Genomic DNA, 16,704 nt, shown 5'->3' with positions numbered 1-16,704 from the left:
GACATAAGTTATATCATTTAAAATGACAAACACCAAACTCATTTCTTAAATACGTATATCACTTTGTATCCAAAAAAAAAAAACGTATATCACTATATAATTTTTTTTTTGAATACTGAGCTTACCTACAAATTAAGTTTTATAATTATTTAATAAAACCAATCAAACGAGGGTTGTTTTAGGTCATTTTTCTGTCACTTTCGTACGGGGGTATCTTTGTCTCGTTCCTCTTTATGTATTTATCGGCTATCAGCAAAAGTAATGTACTTCCATGGCAGTGAAATAAGATCCATTCGATTTTGCACCGTTAAAAAGATTCTTACGGTTATGGAAATTCGTTTGAAAAAAAAGACTATTCAATTAAAATGGTTTAAGCTTCTCACTTTTTCTTTTTTAAATATAATGATAGTGCTGATATTTTAATCTGTGATCTCATGAAAATTATTCAAACCCCTGCTACTATTCCAGTGGCTTAAACTTCTCACTTTATGTCTAACTTAGTAACTCCAATCTTTTTTATAAAGAATAAGTATGAGTCTAATTTAATATATTTCTGACACAAATAAATTTATAAAGTAAATTGAGTTGGACAGTCAAGTTAACCTTTTTTTTTAACTTTAATTAATTTCTTTCTTTATCTCTAACTAGATAACTCTAATCTTCTTTTTAAGAATAATTATGAGTCTGATTTAATTTAATAATTCAACTAAAATGAGTCTGATTCATAAAATGAGTTAAGATAAATAGTTAAATTAGTTTTTGTTCTACTAAAATCAACCTACTTCCAATCCATTTAGGTATTAATTTTAATTCTTTTAATTCCATCAAAATTAAACCAATTCAGTCATAATATATATATATATATATAATATAGAAGTGGAAGTAATTTATCCATAATTAAGTTGTATTAGCTCTAGAGGAAATTGCTTTACCTGAACACATGATCAATGTGATTATTGAATGTGTCACGACAACAAAATTCAATATACTTTGAAATAGAAATTAAACTATATAAAGAAAGCCACGAGAGGTATAAGGCAAGGAGATCATTTGTCTTCTTACCTTTCTATCATGTGCATGGAAAAACTTACACATATGATAGTTGATGCTTTAAGTAACAAGACTTGAAAACCAATTAAAGAGGTAGGAGGAGGCCTTTAATCTTCCATGTAATGTTTATTGATGACTTGATCCTCTTTGCTGAAGCTTCTGTGTAATATTTCTAGCTAGAAAGTATTGTCTTAACATGTTCACTAGCACTTTAGGCCGAAAGGAGTATATTGAAATCACTTATTTATTTTTCTAGGATCAAACATGTTTTGTCTGAATGACAAAAGTGTTTTGTCTAGGGCTAGTGGATTTATTTTGGATTTGGTACTCTCTATGCGATTTCTATAAATGAGATAACCCTGAGGTGCTAGATCATTGTGCACAAATACGAATGGTGTTTTTCAAAGAATGTTGTGTGTGCACAGTGACAACATAACAGTAGGAAAGAGATTCGCCATACTTGTAGGAAACCTCTTATTTATAGAGTTTACCAATGAGTATTGAAGTTATGGGCCTTTAATGACATGTTCAGGAGCCCAATATTCAATTGTATAGCTATCATGATCATAGTTGTAAAACCCGGCCGGGTCGACCCGGAACCCGGCGAACCGGTCATCGGATCGGTTCGGGTTAAGCATTGGACCGGTCACGCATCAACCTAGTCAAACCCAATTAAAACCCAGATAAAATTGGCCAAATCCGGTGACCCAGTGACCCGGTCGGGTCATGTATTAAAAAAAAAAACCAAAATTGTTTCATCTTGTCAAAAAAAATGTAGAACTCATTTTAAAACTTTTTGTAATTTTATTTGCTAGTATACTCTTCTACAATGACCTCAAATTTTAGCTTCTAATACTGAAGCAATTTGCGGAATAATAAATTAAGAGAATGTGATATATGTCATTTTAATATTGATGAATTTGAAAAATATGAGTTCAATGTCATTGAGAGGTATGTTTATGGGGATTCTGAGTTGCAATTTAAATTGACATAGTAATAACATTCATTTTTATTTATTTATACTTCTTGTTTTTGAGTTTATTTAATGAACATTGTTTAATTCATTAATTGAATTTATATGTTCATATTTTTATATATCTATATATATCTGGGTCAACCGGTTCGACCAGTGACCCAGTAACCCAATACTCCGACTGGGTCGATGCCCGGGTCAGATTTAATAACACTGATCATAATAGGATTGTCATTAATATGATTTTTCTTTTGTGTTGTCCTTTATTGGGCCTTAATAATAGAGATAGAAAGAGGTAAAGAAAAGAGTAGAGATAACTTCCTACTGCATTGTGTTCTTTTTTTGGAAATATTTCATTGTTTCGCAACTAATCCAATTCGGGGCGGGATCAGGATTAAGGCTTTAAACTTCTCCCAAAGATGGTATTGAAGAGATTCGAACACATGCTCTTACCTTCACCTGCTTAGCTCCCATGCGCCAACTGAGCTACCACCATTTGATATACTGCATTGTGTTCTTAGTATACAATGTTTGTATCTGGTCTCTATTAATAGACCATTTACTGTAATGAGTTACAATTAACATAATAATAATGTTGAATCCTAGTAATTATATGTTAGTAACTCATAGGAGTTACAAAAATTATACTTTATTTTTATTTATTTTTTTATTTACGGACATCCACATTCATTTTATTTATAATAACCCTTTTTTCAACGAGTTGGCTGTTTTTAAGTACATATTAATTGATGAAACAAATTGCACAATAATTGGTCTAAGTAGTTGACAACAACTGAATTTAGGCTTTTTATTCTTCTATTATTATTATTTTCCGATTTCGGGTCTTAGATCGCATCGAAACTTGTTTGTTGGTGAAAAGCTTAAATTGACTCTCGACAACTTGCAGACCTGTGTTTTGGAAGCAAATGATGTGTCTCAGAACAAGAAAATAGGAAAAGGAGACTTTGATGCAACTTTGAAAAAACAATTAAGAAAGCGAATACTAAAGGCTAATGCTAATCTAAAGAGAAAGAGAAAAGGATCAAATGAAAAAGATTGATGTGTCTCCTTAAACACATTAGCTCCATGCATTTTGCTTCCGGTTTTCTTTCTAATTCGAGTTTATGAAAGTTTGGTACACTTTTAAAATTTTCAACCGATTCACACATTGCTAAGACACGTGTCTAACTTTTTCGCACGTGTTGACATTCCATTCATCTCACTTGTTTTTTTTTTTTGGCACGTAACATCTCACTTGTTTTTAACTTTTTAAGAAACTGCCTTCAAGAAACAAGGCACGTGTCCTGCTAAGTGGAGAATTTTAATATTAAAATAGAGTAGTTATTGGGTAGAACATGCAATTAAGGAGGAGAGAAAATTAAACAAATATTAATTAACGAAAAAATTGTTTATCCTTTTACATGACATAACTTATGTCATCTCACTCTTATAAATAAATTAGACATATACCTTTACTTTTTTTGTCAACTTTCTCTTCTCCTTTATCTATCTCTTTCTCTTTTTTAAAATAATACAACTTTACATTCTTTAAAATGACGTACATCTTTTTACTTAATTAATACTCTTGCTACCGTGTGGGTAGGCGGTTGAGGATTAGGGTCACTTAAACCCACTTTTAATGTTCGGAATCTGCCAAAACTTTGATTAGGACTAGCAAACAAGTATGCTCTTAATTATAAATGGAAATGTAAAACAAGACTAATTAAAGTGATAACCAAATACAACATTCAAAATACTGGACCAAAAGATTTAACTTCGTATGTGAGAATAATAGCAGATTCAGAAAATTTTATTTATATCTGCACATTTAGTAGTGCTGAATTTTTTTTTAAATGCATTAAAAAACAAAAAAAAATAAACAATAAAAGAAAAAAAAAAACTTCAACTTAACATAAAGAAATAATAATCAAGAGTCAACTAAATTATCAAATTTCAAGCAATGATTATTTGTTAAGTTTTTTATTTGTATAGAGATGCAAAATAATCTTGTCTTATTTTTTATTATTATTTTAAGGGAAAAGTGTGTGTCATTTTAAAGGATGTAAATTTGTGTCATTTTAAGATAGATAAAGAGATAGATAAAGGAGGAGAGAGAGTTGACAAAAAAATAAAAATAAAGGTGTAGGTTCCACCTCTTTGTGAGAGTGAAAGGATATAAGTTGTGTTATTTAAAAGGATAAACATGTTCTCTTATTTTAATATTAAACATAATTATATATCACAAGTGAGCGTAAAAAATTTTACATTATGAGTTGTACAACATTTCATAAAAACTCCAATAAGTTCAATATTTTTGGTTGTAAAACCAACTTTATACCTAAAAGGTGCATGACTAGACATTTCCAACAGCACACTAGCCAACTTTTCCATGTGTCTTTAACACTAATTTTAACCTTGGCATATTTTACATTATGAGTTGTTCAAATCACCCCTTAATTCTTTGCAAAAAAAAAATTTCCACAAAAACTTGTGTCTGCAAATGCCCACACTTGCAATAGTGTGGGTCCGCCATTGTGTGAGAATCATATCCCTACATAGAACTAGGGGTGTTAACGGCCGAGCCGAGCTGAGCTTTGATCTTAAAAGACTAAACTTGTGTTTAAATGTATCAGTCTGATCAAGCCTGTTAACTATTATAAATATAATTATCGGTCTGTGGCCTGACTTATTTGCAAAAAGTAAAAGTCTGATTTAGCTTGTTAGCCTGTTTAAAAATAATAAGACAATAAAAATTTATCCAAACAGAATATACAATCAACAACACTAGTAATTTTATAAATATTCATAAATTCAATATATATCCAAACAGCATAATATAGAACAAAATCATTCAAAAAGTCTTTTTAACTAATAAAATGGGATGAAATGGATTAAGGAGAAAGAGAGAGCTATTACAAGTAGTATAAAAAATATAAAATAAAACAAAATAATATACTAGGCCAACCTGAGAGGCTCTAAGGCCGAGCTTTTGAATTTGATCCTTAGGTGTTTTTATTAAACGAGTTTTTATACAAGTTCAAGTCTGGTGCCAACAACTAATTTTAGACATATAACCTCCAGCCTTCACGAGCCGAGTCAAAGGCCCCTGAAAGGCCTCTGGTTAATTTATTAAAGAATTGATTTATAGGCTTAACCTGACATATTATAAAATAATGAAAAGCCTAATATGGCTTATAAGGCCTTCTAGGTCTATAAAGTTTCGAACCAAACTAAAATAAAATAAAATAAAATTTCTCATTAATTAAACAATATTTTCAGCAAGAACCCAAATTATAAAAATCCTCAAACAATTTTTTAATTAGATTACAAAGATCCTTATATAATGTTCATAACAACACATGAAATAGTTAATTTTAGGAATTTTTTCTTTACTCTTGGCGGCTTTCATAAATATATGATTTTATTAAAAAAAATTAAAAGATCAGCATGCAGGCTAAAGGCCAAACTTTTTAGAGTGAGTCTATGACTTAATTTTTAAATCTCCTAAAAGCCTAAACCAAATATATTTTCAAAATAAACTAGGCCAAGCCTCATGTAGGCAGGCTGTAGGCTCTTGATGAACTATTTGACTCATTTACATACCTCTACTCTAGATTATCCTTATGCGTGCAAGTAACTTTTCTCTTTTCAAAAGTGTGGGGAGCTCTTATTTTTAGTTTTTCTTATTCTTATTTTTTTTAATACAATTCTTAGAGCTCGTTTGTACTGGCTTTTTGAGAAAGTCATTTTTATCACTTCCTTATTTTAAAAGTACTTTTTATAAAAGTTACAGCTATTTAGATTTTTAATAAAATATTTGATTTTTGAAAAAATATTTGATTTTTGAAAAAAATATTTGACTTTTGACTTCTGCTTTTTTAAAAGCTAAAATTTTTAGCTTACGAAAAAAGTAAGTTTTTAACTTTTTTTATGACTTATGCTTTTTTTAATATCTTGCATCCAAACAGACTTTTTTCGAGAAATACTTTTTTTTGTAAAAAAAAGCAGCTTTTGAAGAAAAAAAAACTCATCCAAACGGGCTCTTATTCTTATTAGCAGAAGCTTAACCAAACATAATTTTACAAAAACTCTTATAGTAAAAAGAGCTTATTTTATAATAAAAAAAAGTAAAAGTTATAAGCTCCCATAAAGAGTTTTTTTTAAGATTTGTGTAAATTTTTTGGAGTTCTCACATTTATTTTTATTTTTTTAAAATACTTTTCAATTATACCCTTATTCTAAACTTTTGTTTATAAATTTTATCATTTATCTTACAGAATAATATTTCCTGCAGATAAGTTATCTGTATTTACTCCCAAAACGACATCGTTTTGGGATTGAAAAATTAAATAATTATAATTATAAAAACTATAATAACCCTGAAATAAATTAAAATTACAAAAACACCACGAATTTTGCCCGAAAACGACGTTGTATTAGTCTTACTGCAGATAACTTAACTGCAAAAAAAGCAAACCCTTTATCTTAATAACAAATTATTTTATTTTTCCCCCTTGAAAATCCTAAGAACAATTTTATACAATTATCAAATAATTTTTAATTATATTTTTTGAACTCTTTTTTAACTTCAACTTAAAAGTAGCTTTTACTTCAACTCAAACAACTTTTTTAAAACTTTTCTATCTAATTCACTTTCCTTGCAGATCCTTAATAATTACATTTTCCTAATAAATTTTTTTTTACGTGAATCAAACACCCCCTTACTTTTTATTCTTCCGGCTAAAACATCCTCAATTCCTCATCTTCATTGCTGACTTCTTTTGGCTTCACAACATATTGTTGGAAGTTAGGTCTAGTAGCTTTTATATTTTATAAACTAGTTTCCTACTCTTTTCACTTTGTCAGTTCGTTAATTGGTAAATAGATATTTAGATTTAACTAATTAGGCTGACAGTCGATCTAATTTAAGGCCCAATACCCATAAATCCGTAGCCCGCAACTCATTACGTTTATAAGCGAACTAACATTATATTGCTAATAGACTAATATGAACATATTGGTTATTGATTTTAACGTTAACTGCATTAGTTTTTCTTTTTCCCTTGTAGCAAAAAATATTATTCTCCCAGGGATATAAGCATGTATTTATTGAATCACGTAAATTTTACAGGTCCATTTATTTTATTATTTTTTTTTTCGTTATAGGTGTTATTGTGTATCACATTTATTATTATTATTGAAAAATATTTGTCCTTTTAAAGGGAAGTTATTTTAGTTAAATTTAATATTTAAATTAAAAATCTCTCATTTTCTCCATTTACGATTTCTGTTTCTCTCATTATAAAACACAGAAATATTAACTAAAATAACATAATTTTATATACTTTTAAAAAATAAATATTAATCCCTTATTATTATTATTATTATTATTATTATTATTATATCATGTTTAGCTGACATTGGTATTTTTAGTTATGAACCAATTCTCTCAACAGCTAAGTTTAAGTTTTTCGGTGAATATGCATGAATAATTTTATTATATTTCTCTTATTACATTATATCTAACACATTCCTATCTTTGATAAATTTATATAATATCTAATACACATTTCTCCGGAGAGTTTTTTAGACTTGAAACTTGGACAATATACAAGTTCACGTAGAAGATTTAACATTAAAAGAATGAAGACGATAAGATGAAACAATAGTCCATTTTCATAAAGGCTTTAATATTGTATTGTTAAACAAATTTATATTATATGTAACACACCCTTATTTTTAACATATTTATACTATGGACTTTAATTTTCTGCAGCTGTAATAGAAAAAGGGAGCCAACCACACACATAAAAAGTGAGCCTCACTAATAAATAAAAAAACACATTACAATTAATAAGATATGATTTGTGACAGAAAAATATTTCTGCCACAACTATAGAAATGTTTTTCTTTTTCTGCCACAACTATAGAGATGTTTTTCTTTTATAAAAATAGTTTGCAGCACTTCTACAATACTCCATGAAATTTCTCCTACATAATTTTGAAGAGGCGAGTCTTCACCTTTGTGACTTGGGATCTGTAAGAATAATAAAATGTTTGCTTTTCCGCTGACAAGCCTTTGCTATTATAGTGCGAAAGTGCAAGTAACTATACATAATTAGAAAAATTATTTAGAATTTACTTAAGGCTAGTTAATTAACGAGAATGTTGTAACTTGAGTCTATTCATTAAATCAAGAGTTATCAAGAATACCAACTTATTTTGATTCTCATTTTGACAAACTAACTTTGCTTAACTCGAGCAAAAAAAGTTGGTTCAAGTGGTACATGTTTGATTCCACTTAAGTAAGGTCTTGGATTTAAGTCTTTGTGAAAGCAAACAAATTTCTTTAGGAGAGTTAGTCCCACCATGATATGAATATTCTCAACTCAAACAGAATTGTCTCTTGTGAAATATATGTGTGGTTTATAAAAAAAAAAAAAAAAAAAAAACTTTGTTTAACTAGCAAGAAAAAATTGGAAGTGTATGATAGTTTTTCTTTTGGTCCGAAAGACTGAAATAGTAGTATTAATCTGAGCTATCCAACCTAGACATATGCTTCGGCCAGCCTCCATTCCTGACCTTACATTTGTAAGCCCAAACATGACATGAATTGTACTAAGAGCGAAAACAAAACTTGGCCATATTATTTAGAAGTGTGATACTGCTAGCCCTTGCCCCGTTTTGAATAAAAAGAACACTGGCCCACGATTAGAAGAAGGGTTAAACACTTTATTGGGTTATATTACTACCAGTCTCTATACCACTTCATAATTGGTTTCAACATGTGATATTACTAGCCTAAAAATGGTTTCGCTTTGCGGATTCAATGGACAAAACCCACATATAAATGATATTGGGCTGAGTTAACTTATTAATAAGTTTGGTTTAGTTATTTTTTACCCTATTGTTATTAACACGACCCACATGTTTGATCGAATTAGTCTTTTAAAGATTTTAGATATTAATTTAATTGGTCAATATTTAAATATACATCAATTTAGCTCCCAATTGTATTTTTAAACATCAATTTGGACCATATTTTAATACTTACTTTAAACTTTTAGATACTGAGTAGATGTTTAAAAATTTAAAAAGATCAATTTAATATGCCAAGTATTTCTAAAATATTTCACTCAGAAGTTTGAGTTTTTTTACTTCAAAAATCAAACTTTCATCACATGGTGGGTCAGTACTAATTAATTTGGATTTGGAAGATGAATAATATATTTTAACCAGATACTGATGATGCAGAAAAGTTAAACAAAGTCATTATAGAAAAGGCATAACCCTAATACCACGGCATAACCAAAGTTCCAATACATGGTAGGTCAGTATTAATTAATTTGGATTTGGATGCTGAATAAGGTAATTTAATTAGCCAGACAAATTTTACCAATAAAAAAAATAAAAAAATTAGCCAGACAATGAAGCAGAAATTTTAACCAAAGTCATTTCAGAAAAGGCATAACCCTAATAAATAAATAATACCACGGTGATAAATATAATATAAATTTACGTGGAAATGTGGACTGAAACTTAGTCATATAGTTACAATTGGCTAAAAGAAAGTTAATGGTGCATGAACAAAAGCCTAAATACTCCCAAAACATAGTCAACTTGCGGGAACTTCTTGGTGTGAACACTGAGAAGAGAGGACAAGTAAAATTAGCCAACGAAGAATGTCGCAATTGATAAAGATTGAATAGTGTCACCTCAAAAGTTTGGGATTCGACGAGCCTTTAATTGGCAGGTCATATGTTATTAGTTATTACTATATTTTATTAGGAGTATAAAGGTTATTTTTATAATTTTTTTATAAATTACATTATATATTATGGATAGTATATACTATTTGAGCTATGTACTACCTATGGTACATAATATAATTTGTAAACAATTTTTTTTTTTAAATATAATCTACTCCTTTTATTAGATCTTGAATATACTTGATTTTAAAATGAGATAACCTCCTCATCTTAAACTTTCTTCTTTCAAAAGAGGAGAAGAATAATTTGCTCATATTCACACTAGCTTTTAGAAAAAGGGATGGGAGGGATCGAGAAGAACATTAAACAAATCCATATATCTAGCTGAATAATTATTTGCTTGCTCGCTACTTCTTCGTTTCTAATTGAAAGATATATATCTCTTTAATTTATTAACTTTCAAATCTTGTTCTTAACCTACATATTTAACTAGCGTGGATCATGAATTAATATTTGATACACAATTGATTTATGAAAATAAAATCTATATTAACAGCATAAATATAAGGTTGAAGTACATTTTGATTTATTTTGTTTGACTCAAATTCAATTTTGACTCCAAAACACGTAGTTTACAAAGTAACAATTTATCTTGTGAGTTTTTTTTATCCTTTTAAGGAAAAATACATGTTAGTTCATGATTGGTAACAATTTTTAAGAGGAAAATATTTACTATTTTCTTTTTCTTAAAGTTCTTCTAAAAAAGTGTAAAAAAAAAAAAGTTTTTTAAGCTCAAAATAAGTTAATCTAAACATGTTGGAGTAAATATAGTATGGCTACTAGGAATGTAGTATCAATGGGTAAGATTGCACGGTTTATATCGGTACACAATTCAGCAAAATGATTTATGGGTATGAGGAATCTGATACCCGATATACATAGTTATTGAGAGAATTCGATAACTAACTATTCATCAGAATTTAACCATTTTTTCTCAAGAGTGGTTGTGCGTATCACTTATGTAAAACTATCATTTTCCTTGTTGGTTCACTCATGAAAGGAACACAAATCTTCTGTGTCAAGTTATTTTGTTAACACATACATATTAGCAAGATCAAACCCCCTTTATGTCAGAGATGTGTGGCTGAATTACTTGCACGTTCTAGTTGCTGTTTTACTGTTTCAGAGAGAAAAACTTTACTTCAATAGCTTCCTTTTCTATGTCTAGGTAGGGGCTTGGAGTTTTGTGTGGTCTGCAGAGAGCAAAGTTGCCACTAAGTCAGTATTAGTGGAGAAAATTGTTCCCACTAGCAATAATATGTTAACATGATGACTTCCACCACCTGAAATTTATGTACATGCACTAGGCAGAGTCAGAACAACTAACAATTTTTACTCTTACACTAACACTGTTATTAGAAACAAAAGAATATAAAAATAATTAGTCATTAGACACGATATAAGGAACCAGAAAATACCTATAAATTAGAAAATTTGCTTACCATATATCTTGACTGTTTCTATACTGTTCACATAAAGCCTAGAGGATGTCCTTAAGATTTAATGGCATTTCCCACTAGAATTTGACTTGCTTCACCATCATTTCTATGTCATCTTTCCACTTTCATATTGTGCTCCATATTGACTTAAAATATAACTTCCATGTTCACCTAATAACTAGCCTCTGCACCCTAATACTGGCCTTGAGTTTTCACACACGAAAAGGCCACAAGCTGATGAAAGCTTTCCAAAGAGTGGGAACACGTTGTTCCCCCCAAAAATGATGAGTTGCTATCACCTTTATGACTTTGCCTCCCCATCATCCACTTTCCATGTTAAAAAAAATGCTGAAAAAATCCCATGTACGTGTATAAATTGAGAACTAGCATATGGGAAGCGACACAGGCTAGAGTTATTGCTGAGAATTAAATATATTACAAGGATGACAGCCACTCTCTTTCGTTTATTCGTGATTCTTCTAGGGCTTTCTCATCTTATATGCTTGAAAGCAGTCCCAGTTACAAGTAAATTCTACTACAATATTCCTAATTTTATTCTTGTAGTGTTGTAGTTCTCCTTCATCTTCTTAGTCTTTTTACTAATGACTTGTTTATATAATCAGGAACTGAAAACCTGATGCAAGGTCCCCAAGTTCACCTTACTCTGGAGAATACCAACAACAAGGTAGAATTTGATATCCTAAGACTATTCCTAAGTTGCTTTAGACATATATACAATGCATTTATTTAACCATGTACATAAAGTCAAAGAACTTATGTTCCATGTACTCAAACACAGGTTACCACTCAGAGAAACTGGTACTATGAGGAACCAACCATTGCTCATAGGATGGATTTGGAACTCCATGACTATGCACCATCAGGGGCAAACGGTCGTCACACTCCAAGAGCACCATAATGTGTGAAATGATGTGTTGATTTTTAGTTCCTCTACATAGCTAGTAGGCATCTTAAATAGACATAACCGTTGAATTCTAGAGGTAGTTAAGTGTGATGAGAGAAAGGACCAACTAGAGTTGAATCCCCAGTGTTCAGTATGATTATATGGGAACTTATCAGACACTCATGTTGGTTAAATTCAGTTTTATGTATCAAATAAGAACTGAAATTTCAATTAATAGCATTACTGCTAAGTTGTGCTCTACTCAAAAGCTGATATTTCATCAGTTCTATTATCTTCAAAATTTATTATTGTCAGTAACTGAGAAACTTTCGGGATTATTTTGTGCAAATCCTTCAAAGAATCCGTATGGAAAACAAACCAAATTAACCACCAATAAATACCACGTTAAGAATAATGTAAAGAACCTTGGGATACACAACTCCAAAAGGTAGCTCTCAAAGGGTGGAAGTGCTCAAGGCCTTATAAAGGCCGCATTAGTTGCACATACAACCAATGTGAGACTATATATCTCAACACGCTCCCTCACACAAGAGTGGACAATGCAACAGGCCCAGCCTACCTGTGCTAAGAAACGCCACAAGAGAAAGTGGAGAAAGCGGGGGGCGGCGAGGCTCTGATACCATGTAAAAAACCTTGGGATACACCAGTCCAAAAGCTAGCTCAAAGGGTGGGAGTGCCCAAGACCTTATAAACTCCACATTAGTTGCACATACAACCAATGTGAGACTATATATCTCAACACGCCCCCTCACACGAGAAGCCCATTGGGTTTAAAGAGTGGACAATGCAACAGGCCCAGTCTACCTGTGTTAAGAAACGTCACAAGAGAAAGTGGGGGGCGGCGAGGCTCTTATACCATGTAAAGAACCTTGGGATACACCACCCCAAAAGATAGCTCAAGGGGTGGGAGTGCCCAAGGCCTTATAAAGACCGCATTAGTTACACATACAACCAATGTGGGACTGTATATCTCAACAACCACAATACATGGTGCCAAAAGTTCTCCACCACTTTGTGTATTAAGTCGTTGAATAAACAAAGGTTAATATGTTACGTTGTCTACGAGTTGGGGATGCACTTGGCATTAAACGGACAAGTCCAAAAAGAGATATGGAGAATTAAAAGTGAGGAACCATTTTTTCCACCCACAGCAAGTTGACAGAGGCTGCATAACCACGTTCTTGGAAAGTGAATCAGGAACTAATCTAAAATGTTTGTTTAGTTTATGTAATCATGTTAGTTGGCCACTAAGTACACCTAAAGAGTATCTCGTATCTCTTATTTAATACTAGTAATTTGTTTCTTGTTCAATGGAGAAAGCGATCGATAATGTCGGTAGGAACATATTTTTGTCTACCATTCCGCTATAAAAGTTTGAGGCCAATAAAATAATATTAATTATAGCATATGAAGTTAGTGGAATTCTTAGGAGCACATATTATAGTCAATAAGATCAGAAACACATATTTGCATATTGGACGTAAGTATGGAGATTAATTTAAATATACTTGAGAGGCATAAAGTAAAAATCGCAGAAAATTAAAAGTCTTTGACATAGCGCAACACGTCATACAGAGATCATATTCCTATTCAGATAAACAAATTATTAAACCTGATAGAAATAACTCTGCGGCCCAATTTAGAGACAATAGAGTATTACACACTTAACTGATGGGTTACATCTGTGATGCAGAATGAATGGAAATATCATAAGTTTCTTTCTTATTATAACAAGAAATTATGAATTACTGATGATTAAGACACGCTCAAACCATGAAAAGAAATTGTATGTAACTGACTGGTCATGGTCATGGACCAGAAAGATACTTGTTTCCACTAATGATGAACATTTCCAGCATCAGGGAAGAAAACCCTTGTATCATTAGTATTCTGGAGATGGAGCAACAGCAGGTGCTGGTGAAGGAACACCCGTTTCATCAACACGTGAAAATCCAAATTTCCTGATGAGCTCATTTGCAATTAGCTCATTAGCACTGTCTGTTGGGTGGTACTCATCCCAAAACACATATTTGCTTCTATCTTTGCACAGTGTTGATGCAGGTGTGCATGTAAGGGAGGGTCGAATACTCCCAAAGGAACAACAGGGTGAGTCTGCGTTTTGGAATCCTACAAAGCAAACATAATTTCAATGGAAGTATATATAACTCAGCATTCAGCAAGCACACAAGCTAACATATTTTTACAATTTCTTTATACTATTATATGCACTGTGCTTTCATTCTTTTAAGTGTTTCACAAGCATCACATGTATCAGGTTCATTTAGATACTTGCCAATGGTGTATGTATACGGTTAGTGAGAAAAGTATCATATTTACTTACCATACTTAATTGGATAGCTAATCACATCATAAACAACATCATATGCATCTCCAAATAGATAACTTGAATCGGGAAGTTGCTTCACCAAGTCATCAACTAATTCACTTGTAGCTTTGTTAAAGCTAAGAGCCAGTTTGTTTGCTTTTTCTCGACAATTATTCCCAGTTGTACTAAGCACCCTTTGAAGGGGAATGCAGCCCATTGGACCCAGCCCAAAAACCACGAGTTGCCTTGCTCCTAAACTATGAAGTAGCTAAACACAAAAAAATCATAATTGAATAGATTTTTATTATTAGGTGCAAAAAAATATTTTCAAAGCAAACAAGAGGTTGTCTTAAGAGTAAACTAAATAAACCTTCAGTTGTCTTCTTAGTGTTCCAATTAAGTAGTCCATGAAGGTGTTATCATTGTATTTCCATGAATCACTATAAACCGGCATTAAGTAGTTGTTGATGAAGTCATTGCTCCCTAAAGCAACAACATAATTAGCTTCCCGAAAAAACTTTTCTGCCCCCTTTTTTCCAATTTTGCCTCTAATTAGTTGTTGTGTCCCCTGAAACAGCTCAATTTGTTTGTCCAGAGATAACTTTTGAATCTGCAAGATGCATAATTATTCATACAAAATATATCATAGGCTTTCTAATGGTTATATGACACATAGCTAGTATGACAATTGACACTCGCAACTCACAAAATAGGTGCCAGTTTCATTCAAGATGCCGCCACCCCCAGAAGCATAGTTCACTCCCTTTTCTAGTATAATTTCTTTGGTTAAAGATGGGTCCAGGAATGCAGGAGGCCTTGGGAGGCCCAACTTGTCACCTGAAAATGTATAAAATGACAAACTCTCATTTCAAATTTGTTCACAGATTGATTAACACAACATGGATAAACTTTAGAAAGTCAATACTATATCTTTGTAGCAGCAATATGGATTTGAAATTTTTTTATTTTGGGGTGAGGTTTGAAATACATTTATTAATACTGAAAATTAAAGGGGAACATCATATCACTTTTGGCAAAAGAATCAAAAGAAAATTAAAAAAACAAAACAGATCAAGCAGCCACATAGGCTTCCTGAAAATCAAAAGAATCAAAACACATGCTCATATCAATTTAGTTATGTTCACTGATTACAATGTGTGTGCATGCTAAAAAGTGAAAAGATTACCTATAATATCAGAAACTGTGCGACCATTAGTGAACCTTCCATTAGGTAACCCATTACCCATATCTATACCATACCAAGGTAAGCTTGCCTGAGCAAGGCTTCTAGACAGATACTTGTTATTTCCAACATCCGAGAGTGAGTCTCCAAAAATGAACTGCACAATCTTGCAATGGCATCCTTCAAGCCCAATTCCAAAAATGGTGGCTACTATAGTAACTAGCACCAGATTGAACTTCATGTTTGTCTAGCAAGTTATACCTCTATGCTCTTCTGTGGCCACTAAGCATTTGGTTAGTTTTTTATAGTAACTAAGCTAGCTGATAAGAATTTTAAATCATAGAATGATTGAGATTGTATTACAATTTGGCATCAACACGCAGAGAAAATGTCTTGAGCATGCAAAAGCGGGAAGTAGATAGTTTGATATACCAACTTTTACTATACTGATTCAAAACTACTGCAACTACCCATATATTTTGTTACAACTTAGTGAGTAAAATCACAAATGCATGCTGAAGTCTAGAATTTGTGCATGTTGCAATTTGTAACACCATTACAAGGTAAGAATTGGAGAATATGGGGTAACCCTTTAAATTGAATTCTCAACGAACATGTCGCATGTCCTTGGAGTGGATTGATACGGTAAGTTCACCAAACCGGAAAATGCAATATTATTCAAAATTTTGTCTAAAAACTCAAACAGCAGCGCTATTTCGTTCAAAAGTGTAACAGATAAAAGGCAAGGATAAAAAGTCTTGCGAAATCTCATGTAAATCACATTTAAATGAGATTTCTTATTTTTGAGTTTAATTTAAATCACATTTTGAATTATTTCAATCGTCCCAAAATATTTTTAAATTTCTAATTATTTTAATAATTAATATTAAATAACAAAATTATTAATTTAATCAATATATTTTACATAGTATGTTAATATATTTATACTATGAAAAAATTCACATTCTTTCTTATTTTTAAATAAGTCTTGTTGAAGAGAAAAAAAACAATTTTTTTTAATATAACTATTAACTACTAT

General features: G+C 31.2%; 2 protein-coding genes across 2 annotated transcripts; one reads left to right on the top strand and one right to left on the bottom strand.

Annotated features, from left to right (window-relative positions):
* Nucleotides 1-11,635: 11,635 nt before the first annotated feature.
* Nucleotides 11,636-12,386, top strand: LOC133292294 (uncharacterized). Its single transcript, XM_061490695.1, has 3 exons — nucleotides 11,636-11,756; nucleotides 11,855-11,916; nucleotides 12,031-12,386. The coding sequence occupies exons 1-3, from the start codon at nucleotides 11,675-11,677 to the stop codon at nucleotides 12,148-12,150; spliced, it is 264 nt and encodes an 87-aa protein (XP_061346679.1). The 5' UTR covers nucleotides 11,636-11,674; the 3' UTR covers nucleotides 12,151-12,386.
* Nucleotides 12,387-14,038: 1,652 nt separating this feature from the next.
* On the bottom strand, nucleotides 14,039-15,906 carry LOC133292257 (GDSL esterase/lipase At1g74460-like). The gene is made up of 5 exons (XM_061490653.1): nucleotides 15,669-15,906; nucleotides 15,189-15,319; nucleotides 14,853-15,092; nucleotides 14,498-14,750; nucleotides 14,039-14,283 (listed from the first exon to the last, which is right to left on the bottom strand). The coding sequence occupies exons 1-5, from the start codon at nucleotides 15,904-15,906 to the stop codon at nucleotides 14,039-14,041; spliced, it is 1,107 nt and encodes a 368-aa protein (XP_061346637.1).
* Between the last annotated feature and the right edge of the window lie 798 nt (nucleotides 15,907-16,704).

Source organism: Gastrolobium bilobum, unplaced genomic scaffold (genome assembly GCF_033153095.1).
Source record: "Gastrolobium bilobum isolate Gb01-03AN ecotype WA unplaced genomic scaffold, APGP_CSIRO_Gbil_v1 utg2182, whole genome shotgun sequence".
In the NCBI taxonomy this organism is placed as follows: Eukaryota; Viridiplantae; Streptophyta; class Magnoliopsida; order Fabales; family Fabaceae; genus Gastrolobium; species Gastrolobium bilobum.
This window is presented reverse-complemented; position numbering and strand designations above follow the sequence as displayed.

Bases quoted from the DNA above. Each gene is read 5' to 3' on its own strand.
- LOC133292294 (XM_061490695.1), top strand. From the start codon at position 11,675: ATGACAGCCACTCTCTTTCGTTTATTCGTGATTCTTCTAGGGCTTTCT. The intron at 11,757-11,854 runs GTAAATTCTACT...TTATATAATCAG, and splicing joins GAAAGCAGTCCCAGTTACAA to GAACTGAAAACCTGATGCAA. The intron at 11,917-12,030 runs GTAGAATTTGAT...ACTCAAACACAG, and splicing joins TGGAGAATACCAACAACAAG to GTTACCACTCAGAGAAACTG.
- LOC133292257 (XM_061490653.1), bottom strand. From the start codon at position 15,906: ATGAAGTTCAATCTGGTGCTAGTTACTATAGTAGCCACCATTTTTGGA. The intron at 14,751-14,852 runs GTTTATTTAGTT...TTTTGTGTTTAG, and splicing joins CACTAAGAAGACAACTGAAG to CTACTTCATAGTTTAGGAGC. The intron at 14,284-14,497 runs GTAAGTAAATAT...TTTGCTTTGTAG, and splicing joins TAGCTATCCAATTAAGTATG to GATTCCAAAACGCAGACTCA.